This window comes from Cryptomeria japonica, chromosome 2 (assembly GCF_030272615.1).
Source record: "Cryptomeria japonica chromosome 2, Sugi_1.0, whole genome shotgun sequence".
In the NCBI taxonomy this organism is placed as follows: Eukaryota; Viridiplantae; Streptophyta; class Pinopsida; order Cupressales; family Cupressaceae; genus Cryptomeria; species Cryptomeria japonica.
The window spans coordinates 2,995,449-3,015,209 of record NC_081406.1 but is presented as its reverse complement, the minus strand read 5'-3'; the positions used below and the strand labels follow the sequence as shown (position 1 = coordinate 3,015,209).

The following is a 19,761-nucleotide window of genomic DNA, read 5'->3' as shown; positions in this document are numbered from 1 at the left end:
TCTTGTTTTTTGATCCAAGAATTTTTATAATGAAATGTTGCCGAAATGCAGAGTGAAAGTTTCGGGGAATGCTTACCTCCTAGCCATAGCTTGATTTCTTGCTTGCAATACAGCAACTAGTTGAGCCAGAGACTGCTCTTCATTCAGAGGAGTGGATTGAAGATAATGTTGCAGATTTATATATTAGATTTCTGATTTTTGGGAGTGTTGTAGTGTGTTCTTGTTGCTAGTCGCGAAGTGTGCTAAAGAGGATTTTGGGTCGTAGGTCTTAATGTGTCATTCTCCTCGTTCTGGGTATTTCATCTATCTTTCTTTATGGTTTAGGCGATTCATTTTGCAAGTTTATAGAGCTTAAAATGGTGTGTTGGATTTTATTTTTACAAAATCGTACCTTAGCTGGCCATACCATGTGGCTGAGCGCTTTGGAATGCGTACATAAATTATTGGGCTTGGTTTGCCATGTTTTGTTGTCCTAGGAATGATTGCCTACCTCCTAGTGATCATTTGCTTTTAGTTTCATGTCATTTGGTTAAGAATTGGGTGAGTTGTGAGTGTTTTAGTGGGATTTGGTGTTGCTGGTCTGTGTGTTTTCAGCGTGCTGGGAGTATATCAGAATTAGAGTTTTTGGAGCTTGGAGTTGGTTTTTGGTTGTGTGAGTTCATTGGTGTGAAGAGAAAGGACTTGGTTTCATTTGCAGATGTTCGTCATGTTATTGCACTTGGTTCATCACTCTTATATGCTATGATTCATATTGTAATGTTGGTAGTAGTACCAACAATAGTTTATATTGTTCTGTCTTGTCCCACTGCATAAGTGGAAGAGGTTGGCCTTGCCGCCTATCTTTGGAATAGTGATTTCCCTTAAATTGTAATCCATATTGTGCATTGTAAAGATGGTTAGTAGTACTAACAGCTATCTAATTGGATTATTGCTCTTAGTCCCATTGCATAAGTGGAAGAGGTTGGCTTTGCCGCCTATTTTGAATATTGTAATACTGTCCTCCCGCTACATAATCGGTAGAGTTGATTGTAATTTCATTTCTAGTCCTCCCATTGAACAAGCGGTTGAGTGATTGCATTCTTTAGTTCTTTAGCTTGTCCTTGGCTGGTTTACCGCCAAGTGATTACATTGTTTTCATTATCCCGCTGTATAAGCGGAAGGGGTTGGCTTGCCACCCGAAGATTGTAATCATTTTCAGTTATTGGCATCTAACGATCCCCTTGACACTATATGCTCTCACCCTCCCAGATTGAGCTCTCGGTGATCAGAAAGTGGAGAGTTACTTTCAACAGCATTTGGTTTTTCATTTCCTAACCATAACAAGTGTTGTGTTGAATGTAATTGTGGAAAAAAATTGGGAAAAATTAAGGGGAATATTACACTATCTCCATGTGTGAACCTTTGGATCTTTTGAATGCAACATCTTCTTCAAAAGAGACATCCTTGCTGATCTCTATTTGTTTCTATCCTAGAATAAAAATCCTGTAGGCTTTTTAAGATTCACTATAACCCACAAATATTCCTTTCTTGCCAGATGGTTCTAACTTAGTTCTTTTGTCTTTAGGCACATGAATATAAATAGGAACCTCAGGTTTCACACTTGTACATGCTTCTTCAGGAGTCATATTTTCTAATATTCGATGAGGGCTTCGATTTTGAACATACACTGCAGTTTTGGATGCTTCTGCCCAAAGAAAAGTTTGTAGATCTTGATCATGGATAATGGCTTTGGCTGCCTCAACTATAGATCTATTCTTCCTTTTCGCAACTCCGTTTTGCTGAGGATTGTAGGAAACACAAAACTCCCTCTTAATCCCTGCCTCAATACAAAAGTTACGGAAACCTCTTTAGGTGTGTTCTCCTTTGTTATAAGATCTCAAAACCTTGATCCTTTTCCCGGACACATTTTCTACTTGTGCCTTGAATTCTTTGAATTTCTCAAGCACTTATTCAGATTCTTTAGATTTCAAAAAATAAATCCAAGTCTTTTTAGAGTAGTCATCAATGAAAATTACATAATACCATTAAAAACTCAAGGATGCCACAGACATTGGTCCACACAAATCAAAATGAACAAGATCTAAGATACATTTTGATCTACTTTCACTACTATGAAAAGGACCTTTAGAATTCTTACACATTGCGCATCCTTTACAAATACCATCATGCTCCGGACTGAGTTTCGGAAGGCCTGTAACCATCTTCTGCATGGATGGAAGAGCTTTGAAGTGAAGGTGAACAAGTATCCTATGCCATAGCTCACACGAACTTGAAGAATCATGCAGTAATGCTTGAACTGGGCTGGTGGAAAATTTATAAAGACTCTCTTGGCAAACACCAATCACCTTAGTTGTTTTGATGCTAGAGTTCTTCGACCAGGCAAGAACTTTCCCTTCTGAGAAGGCAACTTGATAACCTTTATCCTCTAAAGCTGAAATTGATATAAGGTTCCTCTTGATGTCTGGTACAAACAAGACATCACTCAAGTGGAGAGGAATGTCGGAATCTAGGTGAAGGGCGGTGGCTCCAGTGCCTTTAACTGAATAGCAAGCATCATCTCTGATTATGACTTGAAGGTTGGTTTCTCTTTCCACCAAATCTGAAAGATGCTCTCTATATCCAGTAATGTGTCGAGAAGCGCCACTATCAATCAACCATGAGCTGCTATCAATTGGAACATTGCTGGATAGTGCAGAGATGAATAGAAACCCTTCTTTGATGTCCCTAGATTCCCTTTGAGGAGATACTTTACCAACATCTGCCATAGAATCATATTGTTTTGGTCTTGTAGGTCAATCTCGAGCATAGTGACCATATTTGTCACATCTGAAGCACTGAATTTGGGAGAGCTTTCTCTTCTTCTTTGAATCAGGAGTAGCATCTGATTTCCTGTCTCTATTCCTCTTGAAATTTCTTTTTCTCCCTTCTCTTCCTTTCTTCTTTGAAGTTTGAGCAGCGAGAACATGAGTGTCTTCATTGAGAGAGCTTTGACCAATCCCTCTTGTAGCCAATCTGAATTCTTCTTGAATATAGTTAGCCCTAAGGCAATCAAACTTTGGTAGCTTAGATATTCCACTGATACCTTGGATAAAGGGTTCCCAAGATTGAGGAAGACCATTGAGAGCCAACATCACTAAGTCTCTATCTTCAACTATATCTCCAATAGCATATAGTTGGTCCTTCAACTCAGTGATCTTCATGAAGAAGGAGATGACTGAATCTTCTTTAGCCATCTTGATTTGATGTGGTTGTTGTCTTAAGGCAAGAGCTTTGCTGGTATTATGGATCTCATATAATCCTTCCAAGGTCTTGAACATCTCTCTTGCCGTCTTCAACTTGGATATAATAGGCACAAGGTGATCCTTTACGGAATCAATTAAAATCTTCTTGGCCTTTGTGCCATTCTTTCTCCATTGAGTTTTCTCATTCTCATCATCAGGTTCGCGCACTTCCTTCTCCACGAATTCGAGAATATCATTCTCTTCTAATGTAATTAGAACTTTAAACTTCCAAGAGGTGAAGTTAGAGGCATCATCAAGCCTATCTTCGACCTTGAGTCCGTTCACCATTTTGATGCAAGGATTGACACACTAAGAATGAGAAGAACAAATTAGGATTTGATTTTGATGCTTAATCAGTTCTAATCACGATCTTTCTCAAACCCGCTCTAATACCATGCGGTTTTTTTAATGATCAGAAGTAAATTAGGCAGAAACAAATTAATTTGAACAATTTACACAACAATATACCCTAGGAAAACCCTCCTTCTCGAGGGGGAAAAACCCAGCAACAATATCTCTTATATATTGAATAGGATCAATTACAATGTGGCCAAACACAATGCCAATAATGGGGCCAATTACAAGGCCAATCTGCAACTATGATAAGAGCACCTCTTTATCAACAAAGACGAGTATTAATCTCCTTGATCAAGTACACAAACTGCTGTGTGAATGGAGCAAACTGAAGGTGATTATATTCAATGCCAAGAAGGAGATCTTCAATCTCTATATATATTTGATCGAAGACCCTTCCTCAAGAGTTGTCCCTCTTCACAAGAGGAACGACTTTACAAAGTGAATCGTGCCTCTTCAAGGGTAACGTCTATATAAATAGATGTGACTATTTAGTAAAGTCAACCCATTTAGAAATAATAAATCGACGATCCATTGAAAGAAATAAATAAATAATAAATGCACTTATTGTTTATTTATTTAAATCGTGGGGAAGATGTATCTCCCACCGCTAACAACAACATTTTATATATTTTCACAAAATAAGGCTTATTTTATAAGTTTTAGTTACATTGACATAAGTCGCTTTTACAAAAAAAAGGTAACTAGTAACCCGTAACATTTAAGAAAGACCATATTATTGACTTCACCAAGGTAGCTTCCCACCCTTGTCTACTTCATTTTGATAACTTTTGAAGTCAATCCTAGCATTGAGAATTGCCTCTCTTACCTTCTCCATCACATAATGACGAGGTGCAAAATGTTCAAACATATGAATTTGAATGTCGACACCCATCACTATCATATCATGAATTGCAAATAGAACTTTGAAGGTATTAGCACGCTTTAATATCTTTTACCAATTAACTATAAACCTTTTTCTTCAACATATTTGGCAAAATATCATCTACAACTGACATGAACATGAAGTGGTCTATTTAGCCATATAGTGAGGAGGTGAAATCTACCATGTCCTCTCTGTCTTCACATTTTAATGCTTATGGTATGGTACTTTCACTAGCTATGTAACCCAAACTTGAAATAAAGGTAAGCATTTCAAAAGCCTCTTTAACAAACTCCATTGTGTAATTGTGGCATCGGATGAAAATATATTTCTTCAAGAGAATGTTGCAAAAGAACCTATGCATGGTTTCCAATTCCTTAATAGGAATTAGTATCTTTGTCCATCAATAACGATAACATGATATGGTTGCCATCCGTTTTCTAAAATCCCCATTACAACATCAACCTCCATAGCCCAACACTATTGAGAGAGAACTTGAGAGAATGTGCCAAGTATGAATGTCATGATAAATGTAGTCAATGTGAGCATTACATTTTTCACAATTGTTGACATGTGTAATTAATTTTTCTTTCATTAAAAGTATTGTACTTGGATAAATAAATTCTCTCATTTCCAATATCAACATCATTCTACCCTCTCAAAGCATAAGGATTCCATGATTCAAACATGTCGAGAAGAGAAGCTTCATCCACTTCTTATGTTCAAATGGGTCTTCTTCACTTTCCTTTGACTCTATTCTTGCTTCTTCAGCATGGAACTTTCACTCTCATGTTTTGCATGCATGATTATGAGCACATTTATAATCGTAACTCTTGCGTTGAAGAAATCAAAATCTTTTAAAACAGATCCATTTTGTGCATAGGTTATGATCATGGTATTGCTTGAAATGAATTCTTTGATATAATTACCAAACAACTCAATGCCTTGCTCACACTCTTGCATCTTTAGTATGTATAATAGGGAGTGACAACACATTCAATATTTAACAAAATTCCTTATGCTCTGATGGATGTTTGTACCATGCATAATGTGCACCTCTGTTTTGCATGCACGCCAATCATAGCACTGGGTGAGACCATATTATTGTGAGGCATTTGTCAAACAATCAGGTTCTTTGTCCATGATCCCACGTTTTGTGTCTTCAGTGCTTTGAGGGATTCTGCCAAAACTGTTCATGCATCTTATCTGCCAAGGTAGCCATTTTGGTGGAAAAAGAATAATAAAAAAAAAATGACAGCTTTATAGCTGCAAATTGCATTTGATTCAAAATTTCCAAAGCTGGCTTAACAATTCTATTGGCACAAATCCTGCAATCATTTCACTTCATTCTTTTAGATGATATCTCTTCAGCACATTTTGTCAAACATTTAGTGTTCTATCTTCGATTCCACATTTGGCATGTATGTCTTTGAGAGCATTTCCAACTATATGATCTGAGAAAATCGCCTTACCAATATGCCTGTGATGGACATCTATTCGCTGTCCAAGGCTCTCGTTTTGGTTCAGGCGGGAAGGATGGTAGTGATGGTTGTGGAATTTGAATTTACACCCGCCAATTGCATTTTCTTCAGAGTTTCCAAGGCCTTTCAATATATTCATTTAATGTATGTTCTACAACCATTTAATTCCATGAGATAGAATCTCTTTGAGACGTTTTACCAAACAGTCATGTGGCACTTTGTGTATGAATTTCACATTTTACAAGCATCTCGACAAGATCAATTCCAACAATGGTTTTCAATAACAAACTCGCACCATCGCATTCCTAGGACAATGCCTCTTCAAGGCATTCCGTTAAGAGTTCATGTGCCTTATCTATCCTCTATGGGCTGCGGATTGCATTATCGAGGGATTTTGTCAAACGGTTCACTTGCCTTATCTCTACTTCCAGATTTATTTGAGAAACAATTCGGGTATGCTGCCTTTAGTATCGCATAACTACGAGAGCACTTCCAATTATAATACCTGACGAAAATCTCTTTACCACTATGCTTTGATGGACCTCCATTCACTGTTCCAAAGCTCTCGTTGCGCACATGAAGGAGAAATGGCAATAAGTTTGGAATTGGTCTTATACTTGCCAATTGCATTAGCTTGAAATTTTCAATAGCCTTCTCAACACATCTATTCTTCTTATATCTCTGTAACACTGCATTCCATTAAGTAACACTTATTTGAGGTATTCTGTCAAAGGCACGTATGTGCTTTGTCTGCCCTTCCATGCTGCAAGCAGGTTCACAAGAGCATTTTCAACTAAAATATATGACAAAAATCAGTATGCTTATACATCTCATGAGATGCCATTTCTATGACATATTCTCTGCCAGCTCACTTTGCATGCATGTGGAGAGGGCTGGCTGCAACTAAACCCCTTTCAACACTTATTTTGCGCACAACATCACTGGCTATTTGAAAGCTTCTGAAGCCTTTACAGCAAATCTATTACGTGCAGATTCTGCATTTAGAAAGTACTGCATTGCACTCTGTGAAGCAATATCCTGTGAGGGATTCTGTCAAAGATTTCATTTTTGCACCATATTCACCAGAGCATTATCAACACCAGAGAGGATGCCTGGAAAGTTTGGAGAAATTAACTTTGCAATGAGTAATTTATTTTACAAGTGCTTAATGTGAAGTAGTTAAAATAACTACTGTTGGTTGTGTTTTCAGAATTCACAATTCACAACTAGTTGTGAGTTGTGAATTTGCATTTGAAAAGTCATAATTCATTTACTTTCAGTTTTCACAATTCATAACACGTTGCATTCACTTTTCACCTTTCACAACCTCTGTGATTGACTTTTTAAAATCACAACCTTTTGCATTTGACTAGTTGTGATTTTGGATTTTGCATTTCACAAATCAAAACCCCTTCCACATTCACAATTCACAACTCCTTAGCATTTGACTTTTCAAAATCACAACTAGTTGTGAGTTGTGATTTTGGATTACACAATTTTTTATTTTTTTTTAAATTTTAAGAAGTGAATTTCTTAATTTTAATTTTAATTTAATTTTACTCACTTCTTTTTGCCCTCTTTCTGAAACTTGTCATAACTTTTGACTGAAGCAAAGGGGCCGAGACAATCATAAGCCGAGAGAATTTGTCCATGATGGGGCATTAAATAATGAGATTTTAATATTTTTTTAAAATAAGTATATGGAAATGCAAACATTAAAATCTCATGAATGGTGAGGTGGGTAGTTGTTAAATTTGGTCTCATGAATCAAAATGATAAGAGAGACATTAGATTCAATACAAAAGCTCAAAATTTGAGTGTTTAAAATTTGGAGCAACATGTTCCAATTGTTTGACTATAGGGTGATTTTGGAGGACCTTTCTACAGGTTGTACCAATGCTTTACTTGCTAACCGTACCTCCTAAACAGACCTTACCTCTTGAAATTGCAATCATGATCAAATCTATAAGGTTTATGCTGATATTCATCGACTCCTTCATGTTTCCTTGCTGATCTGTACAGTTTTGATGAATTTTTTGAGCTTAAGGAGGCCATACAATGCACTAGAGAGGCATGTGAAATGATGAATGAAGTAATTCTTTTTGGGAGAGTCTTTCAAGTTATTTGGTGGCACAGTCTCTTGAAGTTCAACTCAATCCACTTCAGGTGGAATTGTGTGGTTTTCTTGAGATTTTATGACTTGTTTTTTTATGTTCCTATTGTATTAGCAATAAATAAACCCATTTTGGAACCAAAAATAGATCTGCCATGAATCTCAGTTTGGTAAAAAAAAATTTGGTGTCTTTTGGGTGTTGATTTGAGTAGTTTGGCACAGAGAAACAAAATTCATCAAGACTCGCACAGACTCGGTGAGCCAAGAGTCGAGTCACCCTCAGCAAGTTCCAGGGGCTCGGACTTGAACTCGATCGAGTCTCGTGGACTCACCAGACTTGCCGAGTCTAGTGAGTCCCTAAGCTGGATTCAGCTGGCAGAATCAAGGTGAAAAGTCAAAAGAAAATATAAAAAAATGTTTTCTGTTGCTTTTTTTTCATTTATGTTTGCTCTACAACCCTAAAAGCATTGTCATTTCATTTTGTCGGCCTTTAAACTTCATTCACGCTGTTGCCTAGAAATTATAATTCTAAGTCGGCCTCTAAATGATATTTATGTTGTCACCTGGGATTAATACTGAATTCAGGTTGTGACTTGTTTGGTGTGCAATGTCTTATATTAAGTATTATCCTAAATCACAAAAATTGGGTGTTTTGTAACCTGTAAATAAGTGCTTTACGCACAATATTCTTCAATGATAGTTCATGCCACACTTATGCTGCTGAAATTATTGTTCAAGTGAATGTTTTTATGTTCATGGGTTTGTGTTATTTCCATGCTACATTTTAAGGGTTAGATTGAAGGTAGATAATAAAATCAAATTGTATATCGATATCATCTATCTATCTAAGTTGCGGCTTTGTATTTACCCTAGCAGTTTTATCCTTGGATTTGCCCATGCATTGTTGTGCTGGGACTTATTCTTTTGAACTTTTGTGTGTGCTAGTTTACTGGTCTCTACTTTCAGCTAGTAGAAAGGTGTCATTATATTCACTGTTAGTTGTTTTCATTCTTAGTATAGAATCTTGAATACTATAAGATCTTGCTTGTCAGACAGGAGTTGTTATCAATCTCATGATCATACCTGATGCAAAAAGAAAGTTAGTACATTATTTAATTATTGCAAAATACCCCAAAGAATATTGTAATGTGTTGATAACTATCTATTTTATCTATTGCTTACTATCTAAGGTTAGTTTAGTTTCTCAACGAGCTTTCCCTCATAATTCAAAGAGAGGTTCCTCACAGATCGTTCCATTTGTGTTGGCTTGAAAAATGCAAATTAAAAGATAACTTACAATTACATGGCTGCATGGCTATGTTGGAAAATGAGTGTCCCATAACTTTATATTAACATTTAATATTACTATTATAGTTTTTTTTCTAGAAGTGAAATTATAATCCTAAAATAATATATATTACTATAATTTTATATGAAAATTTAACATTATAATTGTGTATAGGTATAATTTTATATAAACATAGAATAACGATAATTTATATTTAAGTTTATAGTAAGTATAACAATAATTTTATACCTCGTTCCTATTTTTAGGCTACAGACGTGCACACAAGTTTTTATAAATAGATTTTCCCATAATAAATCCAGCCCTCCAAAATATTGTCATAATAGCACACTTAACAATGTACACACATTCCCCCCATGCCTACTCCTCAGCAGCTTGCCACCCTGTCCATGGCATTCCCCAGATTTTTCTAGTATCCTCATGAGGGCCTTGCTACGGCCACCATGTCTCTGCCCGCTTATGCCTCGGTTGTTTCCTTATCGGCGGTCTCCCCCAGTTTGACTCTATCAGCCTCTCCCAGTGCTTCCCGCTCCCTATCCAAGGGCAAAGGCAAAATTAAACACAAACGTATTGTCTTTGATGAGAATTCTTCCTCTGAGGATGCTGAGAATGACAATCCTTCCCCTGACTCTAAGGTTAAAAGGAGATCCTCCAGACTGGCTTCCAAAAGCCGCAAGAAGAAGACCCCGGTGATCGAAAATGTTGACTCGGAGGAGGACCCAATTGGGAATAAGGAGGGAGAGGACCCTAATACCACTATGGGGACCCCTGATGGGAATGTTGTGGATGTGGATATGACCAAGGACCCCATGGTTCTGACCACTGTTGGTGCCACTAACATGGGTAAATCTGAAATGCAAACCCAGGACCCTATTAATGTTAAGGATACGGCCCCTATGAACATGGGCACTGAGAGTGTCATGGGCGAGGAAATCTCTATTAACAATGCCTTGGACTCTTGTAACCTGGACCCGGATTTAAAGATGGTTGAACAGGTGATGCAATCTCTCCCCCTGATGGGCCTGGGTAATGACATTGACAACTCCCTTGCTGAAGTTGTGCCCAAGGAGATGGAAAAGACTACGGATGACATGGCTACTGTGAACCCCCAGGGTGTCCCCACTCTGCAGCAAATGGAAAAGATGAGCAAGGATGTGTTGGACATGACGCAGAGGATTGAGAACCTCGGCCTTGTGCTTGAATTGCAGGCTATCATGGACGATGTCAAATGGCTCAAGAGCAAGATGGAGGCTTGGGATGCCCAAATGGCGGGCCTTAACAAATTTCATTTGCAGGTGTTACACAGCTCAGCGCTCACCCTCTCTCTGCTGAGGGAACGTACTACGGACACGGAGGAGGATAAGCAAGAGGCTAGGGACCTTTACAAGTTCTTGTCCAATGAATGGAACAGTGCCATAGATGCCACTAGGGTGCGCAAGGCACCCCTGTAGTTTGTTTTTGTGTTTTTGCTGTTGTTTCTGATTTTTAAAGACTTGGTCTCTTTTTGCTGATAGTTGTTGTTAATGTTGTTATAGTGTTGTTTTTGCACTATAATTTTCAATAGTTTTGCTATGTAAAGGATCAGTGCCCTTGTTCTCACTACTTTTTTAATCAAAAACAATGTACACATAGAGAGAAGGGGTGGGAGGGTAGGGGAGAGGAGAGAGATTATATATGACATCCTATACCCTCTTATTATGATTCTCAAAATGTTGTCTCCATAACTATACCCATACCTATACACATACCCAAAGACAAGGAGTTAATGAATGTTTTTCATATGTAGCGAAAATATCCAACATGAGGAAAACAGATGGGCCTCTATATCTAGAGACACAAAATCCTATCATTTCATAGTAGTTCATATTTATTGTTCTTGCCTTTGAGTAAGGAAAAGGGTCTAAAGTTCTAAACAACACACAAGGATGGACCCTTGTATGAATCACCACCATAACATGGGATAGAGATGAACATAAATAGTATGAAGGAAACCCTTAGGAAGGTTTGTGTTGATCGCAACTCTTTCCTTGCTAAGGTGATTTAGCAAGCATGCCAAATGATGTATCACATTCTACTAGGTTCATATCTGAATATGTTTAAATTAAATCGCATCAACCTAAGAGGGAGGAACGCCTTTGGAAAGCAAGTTGCTTTTAACTCTTTCCTACTAGGATGATTTTACAGACACATCAGCTACTGGATTGCATACTAGTAGATCTACATTGAAGAATGTCTTTTCCTAGGAGATTAGTTTCTTCTTTATCAATTTAGCTTCGAGAGACTGGTGTTGTCATAGTAGTGCTAAGGCTAATAGCAGTAGTAAATTATTGTACAAGTTTTGAGAATAAAAACCCAAAACGTAAATGCAAAAGAAAACTAAGACAATATAGTCAGAGATGTTTGATCCAAATCTTAGTTCAAAGCAATGAAAATGATTTTGGTCAATGGGAGAAAATTTAAACCAATACAGTTTGAAAAAAATTCTACATTTTTACTTAACGAAAAGGTTAAGTATTTCAGTTTTTTGAACAGTTCTACGAATCGCAAGTATGTGCAAAAGATTGATTTCCATAGATTTAATCAAAAAGGTACAAGGAGTACTTATTGTCAGTTGATTTCCATAAATTTGATTGAAACGGTGGAAGGACTCCTTTATTGTCATAGATATGTTATTTGAAAATTATTCTAAAGCATGTGGAGAAGAGGATTAAGATGAAACGACTGCAGCATTAACATTTTTCTTTAAATGTTTTGGTAAAAAACAGTGAAATTGCTTGTGCAGGCTCAACCAAAGAATAGCAGTCCTAATACTACCAAAAGAAATTAAAGGACGTACAAATCAAAAACTTTCGTCCATAAAATGATAAGCTATAATCTTTTAAGAAAATGATCCACAAGAAGCAGATTAAAAATTTAAAGAACTACTCACAACCCACATTGACAACATTTCTAATAAATATCATCATTAATTACTTATTTGGCTTCATGCCATGTGTTTGAAATTTAAAAAACAGCTAAAAACAGCAACCATAGCACCCAATAAAGAAACAACTGAGCAGGTGGTAAGAAGTCCTTGCCATCATAGTGTGAAATCCAAGGCTATTATTTTATTTATATTATTTACATTAACGTATTCCTGTTCCAAAAATCATAATTTTGAAACGAAGAAAATGGGAACTGAGTATGGTTTGAATGTGAAGAACAACACTCAAAGAAAGACTTGTTCAAGTCACAACAAGACTTTAGGAAAGCAGATTTTTTAGTTAGAAAAACTCCATTATCCCCTGCAAAACCATTATGATTCTTAAAAACACAATTTTGAAAAGGAAATGGGGAGCTGAGAATGGCTTGAATATGAAGCCCTTAAAATCTAAACCAGACTTTCCCAAGTTACAGCAACTCTCTGGGCAAGCCAAACTCGCTAAACTTTTTAAATCATATTGAGTGGATTATCCCATGGAATCACCATTTCTCATAAAAAATCCCATTTTCAACATCAATCTGGAACCATGTACCTGGGTCAGATTTTTTCTTGGGTAACGTCTTGTTAAGAAACATCATAGTCCCTCTTCAAAAAGGCATGATGAAAAAGAGATTTTACTGTTTAATAAAGTCAACCCAAAAATCATTGACAGATATGGTAAAACTCCTTTCATGAATTGGTCAAAATTTTGTTTCACCTAATTTATCTATTATTTGGAATGACTTAAGACGTTTGTGTTATGTCTCCATACAAGGAAAAGATAAAGTAATATATGGTAAAGTTTGAAAGTCAAATTATATTTTCAAATTTCAGATCCAAACCAAAGGGTTGCAGCTTAATTGGTTGAGAAGAATTGGTGAGTCTTATGGTGCACTCCTTGGTTATACCATCCACCAAGGTTCAAATTCTTAGAGATTTAGTAAATAAGGGATAAGGCTAGTATCATGTCTCAGATGACTTTGATAAAAAGGATACCCTCAAGTCCTTGGCTCTCAGCGAAAGAGGTATCAATTCAGACTCGTTCTCCCAAATCAGGTTGCAAAAACAATTTGGGTTTGACACAAGGCCAAGAAAAATCCCAGTTTAAACGACTTCTGACAGAAAAAATTAGAAAGTGTGTATCAACACAAGGAAATTTGAGCAAATTAGTTAGCAACAATGATCTAGTGGTTTGGCAGAGAGATTTTCATGGTGATTACCCAGAATCAAGCCTTGCAGTACATGCTGCCCATGTATAAGGTCACCAATCCCATGCCTTAAGAAAGCAGGGTGACAAATTTAGCAGAATGAAATAATACCCACATATGAATCCCAACCTTTCATAGCTTAGTTCACACAACATGGAGCACACAATACCCTACCGGACTGGAAACCACTATATGTGTCCTATTTCAGAAGCCGTCAACCAAAACAAAAAGAAGATGACATTATGGCTTCTGAGAAGTATTACAGATTCTGTAAGCATGCAGTGATTTTTTTGCAAATCAGATAGGTAAGCTATGGTCTGATGGTAACATGGAATGATCCTCATAACACCTAGGTTCAACCCTTGCAGGGCATGCTGCATGTCTTAAAGCATCACATAGTTACCGGTCACCCTCAATGAGATTGGTGGTAACCCTTAAAAAAGAGATTCCTACAAACCAACTATTACAGCTCAATCTTGCAAATCAATAATTAAAATTTACCAAATTTTTACAAATCAAAAATTACATATTTCCTCTTAAGATATATTTTTTAACAAAACAAATAGTTCTCAATTCTCTTTACATACACAGTCAGAGTCGGGAACATAATGCATCTCCGGTTCCAAACTCCTCCATCCAACTGAGACGAACATAATTCCACTAGACGTATTGTGAGGTTTCCATGGCCGTGATCGAAGCACTATGGGATATACTCTCAAAATAAGGTGACCCATAATTGCAGCAGACAAGAGACCACGTTGGCCGGGCTGTGGTTAATTAAAGAACTACATTGCACATTCAAATCAAGTTGCCCAACAACTCTAGCAACATTCTTTTGGGCAGGAAGGGTTGTGATATGACAGTCTATGCGGCACAGAAAAGAATAGCCCACATTTAGAAATATCAACAGTATTGTCCATGCATACCCCACACCGAGTCATAGGAAGAAACATGCATTATAAGACACGACAAGGTTGATCGTGGTTGTGATCAAAGCAATATGGGATATACTCCCACAATAAGTTGACCCATAATTGCAGCAGACAAGAGACCAGGTTGGCCGGGCTGTGGTTAAAGGACTGCATGGCACATTCAAAACAAGGTGCTCAACAACTCTAGCAACATACTTTAAGGTAAGGGTTGTGATATGACAGGCTATGCGGCACAGATAAGAGTAGCCCACATTTGGAAATCTCAACATTGTTGTCCATGCATGCCCCACACCGAGTCATAGAAAGAAACATGCGTTATAAGACACGACAAGGTTGATCCTAATAACTAGAACAAATCTATCATTGGAAAATCGGACATGAAAAAGTACTCAAATAGCGTACCTGATGGCCAAAACAAATCCCCAAAAGCTTCTTGTTCTTGTCATACAAACACCTGAGCACATCACAGAGCTTCAGGATCCAATCTTCATTGCCATGAGCATCATAGCTGCTACCAGTTAACACAAATCCATCATACTTGTGAAGCTCCTCTTGTGAAGGAAATTCACCTTCCATCACACGAAAAATGTCCCAAACTTCTCCCGTGTCCTTGCACAGATTCTGCACCATTTTTCCATACCCACCATATTTCATCTGTGTGTACTCGGAAGAGTAACCTGTCTCCAACACTGCAAAACACTGTTGGATGGCGGCCATATTCTCTGAATTCTTATTACCTCAGACACCTCTCGTATCGTATGGAATTGAGGTGTCGGACTGGCATTAGATTAATTAAACTTCCTAATTGATTAGACTACCTATAAAAAAACTCAACTTCGTTATTCGTTTGTGTCCTTGCTTTTTTTTCTAAATTTATCATTCGAGCATTTGGTGCATGTCCCTTGGACAGGAAATTGTGAATCTCAATGTTTTGCTGCATACCTAGTTGTCAAAAGGGGTTAAATTTCTCAGGGCTCTTGAAAACTTGTCTTCCACCTAAAGGGAGGACAAGTTGCAAACTGACAACCGACCAATTCTTTTCCGACCAATTCTTTTCCGACCGATTCTTTTTTTGGAATTGTTCGTTATATGTTAAGAAAGAAGACCTATTTAATTTGAGTCTAAAAAAAAGTTTTAAATAAGAGATGGGAAGAGTCAAAGTCATGTCATTAGTATGATTAGTTTAGAGTAGATGAAAGTAGGGATGAAGATAGAGGGGAATAGGAAGAGATGGAGAGAGAAATAGATAGAGAGATAGAAAGGTAGAGAGATTAAAAAAAAAGAGATAGAAAGGTAGAGAGATTGATAGATAGAGAGGAAGCGCTTGAGAGAGATACACGTAGAGAGATAAAGTGATGAAGAGAAAGATGTGTGTATAGAGAGAGAGATATATGTGACACTACGATAGAGGAATAGAGAGATAGAGATAAGTATATGTGTTGTTTGTTTTTATGTTAATGATAACTGTGGAGGAAGCCCATTTGATTAGACATAAGTATATATGTGGTTTACTTTTATTTTATCAATAAAATTATATATGAACGGTTGTTGGATATGAGGAGTTTTTTAATATTTATGAGAAGTCATAGTTATGTTTTATGTTTAATTTTTTTTAAAATAATTCAACTATATATTTACTTAATATATTTTATGGATATTAAGATAATTTTCTAGTTTTATTTTATAAGAAAAAAAGTTATTTGTATAAATCTAGATATAAAAATAAAATAAAAATAATTTTCTAAGAATTGAGGTATGATTTATAATAGAAATTGTAGTATGTAAAATATGACCTAGCAAGGCATGTGATTGATTTGTATTGATTTCCAAGATAGTAAAATTTTCATAAAGCATAATAGACATAAATAGTTGATTATCTAGCAATAGTAAACATTTATTTCTAAATTACTTATTTTTTAATTTATTATTTTTATTTACTTAACCAAAATATTCAAAAAAATAATAAAGAACCTTACTTTTTTTAATTAAATTTTTAATAATTATTAAAGAATGTTAGATTTCTAGATTAAATACCAATATTTTGATGAAATTCTACTTGTATATTTTTTTTATTTTATTTTTTAAATTCTTTAAATGATTGAATCATAAATTCCTTAACTAATAAATATTTACATAATATTTAAGTAAAACAATTCCACTCTCATACTGATACAAATACTAGCTAAGTAGTCTTAAATTTAGAAAAAAGGTTTCTTCATTGGACCCACATAACAAATTAAAGATAGCTATGATAAAATACACATTGACAATAGTATATTTTTTAAGGAAGTTTTGCATAATGTTAAGGAAAGAATGTCATACAGACAATAGATAATGGTATACGATTCATACGTTAGTATGTGTATTAAATTTCATTTAAACGTTGTTTGTCCTTTATTTTGATAATATTCTCAAACATTTGTACGGAAGGAGTTAATGACAGCTACCTCATCACTATCAATGCACTTGGCAATGTAATTTCATTGATTGTTGGAAGCAAGACGCGTCTATTCTGGCTCCAAAATGGCACTTTCGTACAAACGACATGCATCTGGAGCCCATTGACATACATCCCTCCCATGTCCACTTGCTAGGATGGCGTGGAGGTAACAGACCCACATGACCTATGACATGGAGACATCTGAGGTCGAGAAGTGTTGACCACACTGTTTCCGTGCGGTTAGACTTAACGGGCAGCGTGTCATAGGCCTTCCGTGCACCGGTTTCTATGTGTTTGTCGTTGTTGGTTTTTGTGCGTTTGCAGGGTAACGTAAACGTCTTGTCCCATAACCTGCCTTTTTTTCATTTGGGTTCTGGGGTCCCTCAACTCCCAGCCCTTTATTGTTTTTAATTAAAAAACTTAACTAAACCTATTTAATAAATTTATAATTTAAATTTAAAGTAAATTAAAATAATATAATATTATATTTAATTAAAATGAATAAAAATATGTATAACCTGAGTGGCCTAGTGGTGGAAGACTTGTACTCTTGGAAGAGAGGTCACAAGTTCAAATCCCACAAAGGGGCGTGTATATTCTCGCTCCAAAAGGGACCTATCATACCAATGACGTGCATATCTGAGACATGCATACCATGCCAATTTGCCGCAGTGGCCAGACCCACGGTATGTGACGTGGAGTTGTTGTGGACTCGTCGGTTTCAATCGTCAGGCCCCACGCGAAATTACGTGGACATGTTGGAGGATGGCCACGGCTAGCTTAGTGGTTAGCGGCGGTATTTTGTGCATGACACGCACATTAAAAGCCAGAAGAAAAAAAAACAACCGTTAGCAATTGAAGAAACCGTGTTCAGATGACATATCGACAGGAAAAAGAGGGCACAAGCTTTAAAAAAGCCATAAAATTAAAAAAAATCGTCGGTGATTTAAGAAACCACATTCGGACGGCATACCGACGAGAAAAAGAGGGCATCGCTTTCAAAAATGAAATGGTCATTTCGTGGGGCAAAAAGAAATGGTGGCCACGCAATCCGCGAATCAGCGAAAGTGACTAACACGCCATGTTAGTCGAATTCGTTGTTTCGCGTGGCAAAAGGAAATGGCGGCCACGCAGTCCGCGAATCAACGAAATCGACTAACATGCTATTTAGTCCAATTCGCTATTTCGCGAGGCAAAAGGAAATGGCAGCCACACAGTCCGTGAATCAGCGAAAGCGACTAACACGCCATGCTAGTTGAATTCATCATTTTGCGGGGCAAAAGGAAATGGCGGCCATGCAGCCCACGAATCAGCGAAAGTGACTAACACGCTATGTTAATTGAATTCGTTGTTTTGCGAGGCAAAAGGAAATGGCAGCCACGCAGTCCACGAATCAACAAAAGCGACTAACACGCTATGTTAGTCGAATTCGTTGTTTCACAGTCCAAAAGGAAATGGCGGCCACGTAGTCCGTGAATCAGCGAAAGCGACTAACACACCATGTTAGTCAAATTCATCATTTCACGGTCCAAAAAGAAATGGCGGCCACGCAGCTCGCGAAAGTGACTAATACGCTATGTTAGTTGAATTCATTATTTCATGGTCCAAAAGGAAATGGCGGTCACGCAGTCCGCAAATTGGCGAAATCTACTAACACGCTATGTTAGTCAAATTCATTGTTTCGTGAGGCAAAAGGAAATGGCGGCCACGCAATCTGCGAATCAGCAAAAGTGACTAACACGCTATGTTAGTTGAATCCATCGTTTCGCGGTCCAAAAGGAAATGGTGGCCACGCAGTACGCGAATCAGCGAAATCGACTAACACGTTATGTTAGTCAAATTGGCTATTTCGCGAGGCAAAAGGAAATGGCGGCCACGTAGTCTGTGAATCAAGGAAAGCGACTAACACACCATGTTAGTCAAATTCGTCATTTCATGGGGCAAAAGGAAATGGGGGCCACGCAGTCTGCGAATCAGCGAAACCTACTAACACGCTATGTTAGTCAAATTTGTTGTTTCATGGGGCAAAAGGAAATGGCAGCCACGTAGTCCGCAAATTGGCGAAAGCAACTAACACGCTATGTTAGTCAAATCTTCCATCAACATGCTATGTGCCTAACAATGTTCCATCAATCTTCTCTCTCTCTTTCCCTCTCTCTCTCATTATTTCTCCCTTAAGTCTCTCTCCCTCCCTACCTCTATCTCTCTATCTCACTCTCCTCCTCTGTCAAGTGCATCTCTCTCTCTCTCTCTCTCTCTCTCTCTCTCTCTCTCTCTCTCTCTCTCTCTCTCTCTCTCTCTCTCTCTCTCTCTCTCTCTCTCTCTCTCTCTCTCTCTCCCATTCTTTATCTCTAAAGTATCTCCTTCTCATCCTCTCTCTATCTCACTCTCCCTTTCTCTCAAGTGTACTTCTCTCTTATTCTCTCCCTCTCTCCTCCCCCTCCCTCTCTCCCTTTCTCATTACCTCTCTTTCTCACTCTCTCCCTCTCTCCCTCTCTTCTCACCTCTCTCTCTAGTCTCCTATACTCTCCTTCCATCCCTTCCTCCCTCTCACTCAGACTCTCTCTATCTCTCACCCTCTCTTTCTCTCTCTCTCTCACCTTCCCTCCCTCCATCTCTTCGGTCTCTCTTTCTCTCCTAATCCCTCTATCCACCTCTTAGATCTCTCTATATCTCCCCCACTCCCCCCCCCCCTCTCTCTCTCTCTCTCTCTCTCTCTCTCTCTCTCTCTCTCTCTCTCTCTCTCTCTCTCTCATTTATCTCTTGTCTCTCTATCTCACTCTCCTCCTCTCTTAGGTGTG

The 19,761-nt window shown here is 37.5% G+C and overlaps 1 protein-coding gene across 2 annotated transcripts in view; it reads right to left on the bottom strand.

The window, feature by feature from the left end:
* The window catches only part of LOC131058621 (gamma-glutamyl peptidase 5), a 101,942-nt gene extending 86,416 nt beyond the window's left edge, over window positions 1-15,526 (bottom strand). The window contains exon 1 of one of the 2 annotated variants that reach the window (XM_057992356.2): window positions 14,923-15,526. In XM_057992356.2, the coding sequence (XP_057848339.2) occupies window positions 14,923-15,237 (315 nt within the window). In that variant the 5' untranslated portion in view covers window positions 15,238-15,526. Of the gene's footprint in view, window positions 1-14,175; window positions 14,446-14,922 lie in introns of those variants that run through there. The other variant, XM_057992357.2, reaches the window with a different exon arrangement.
* Between the last annotated feature and the right edge of the window lie 4,235 nt (window positions 15,527-19,761).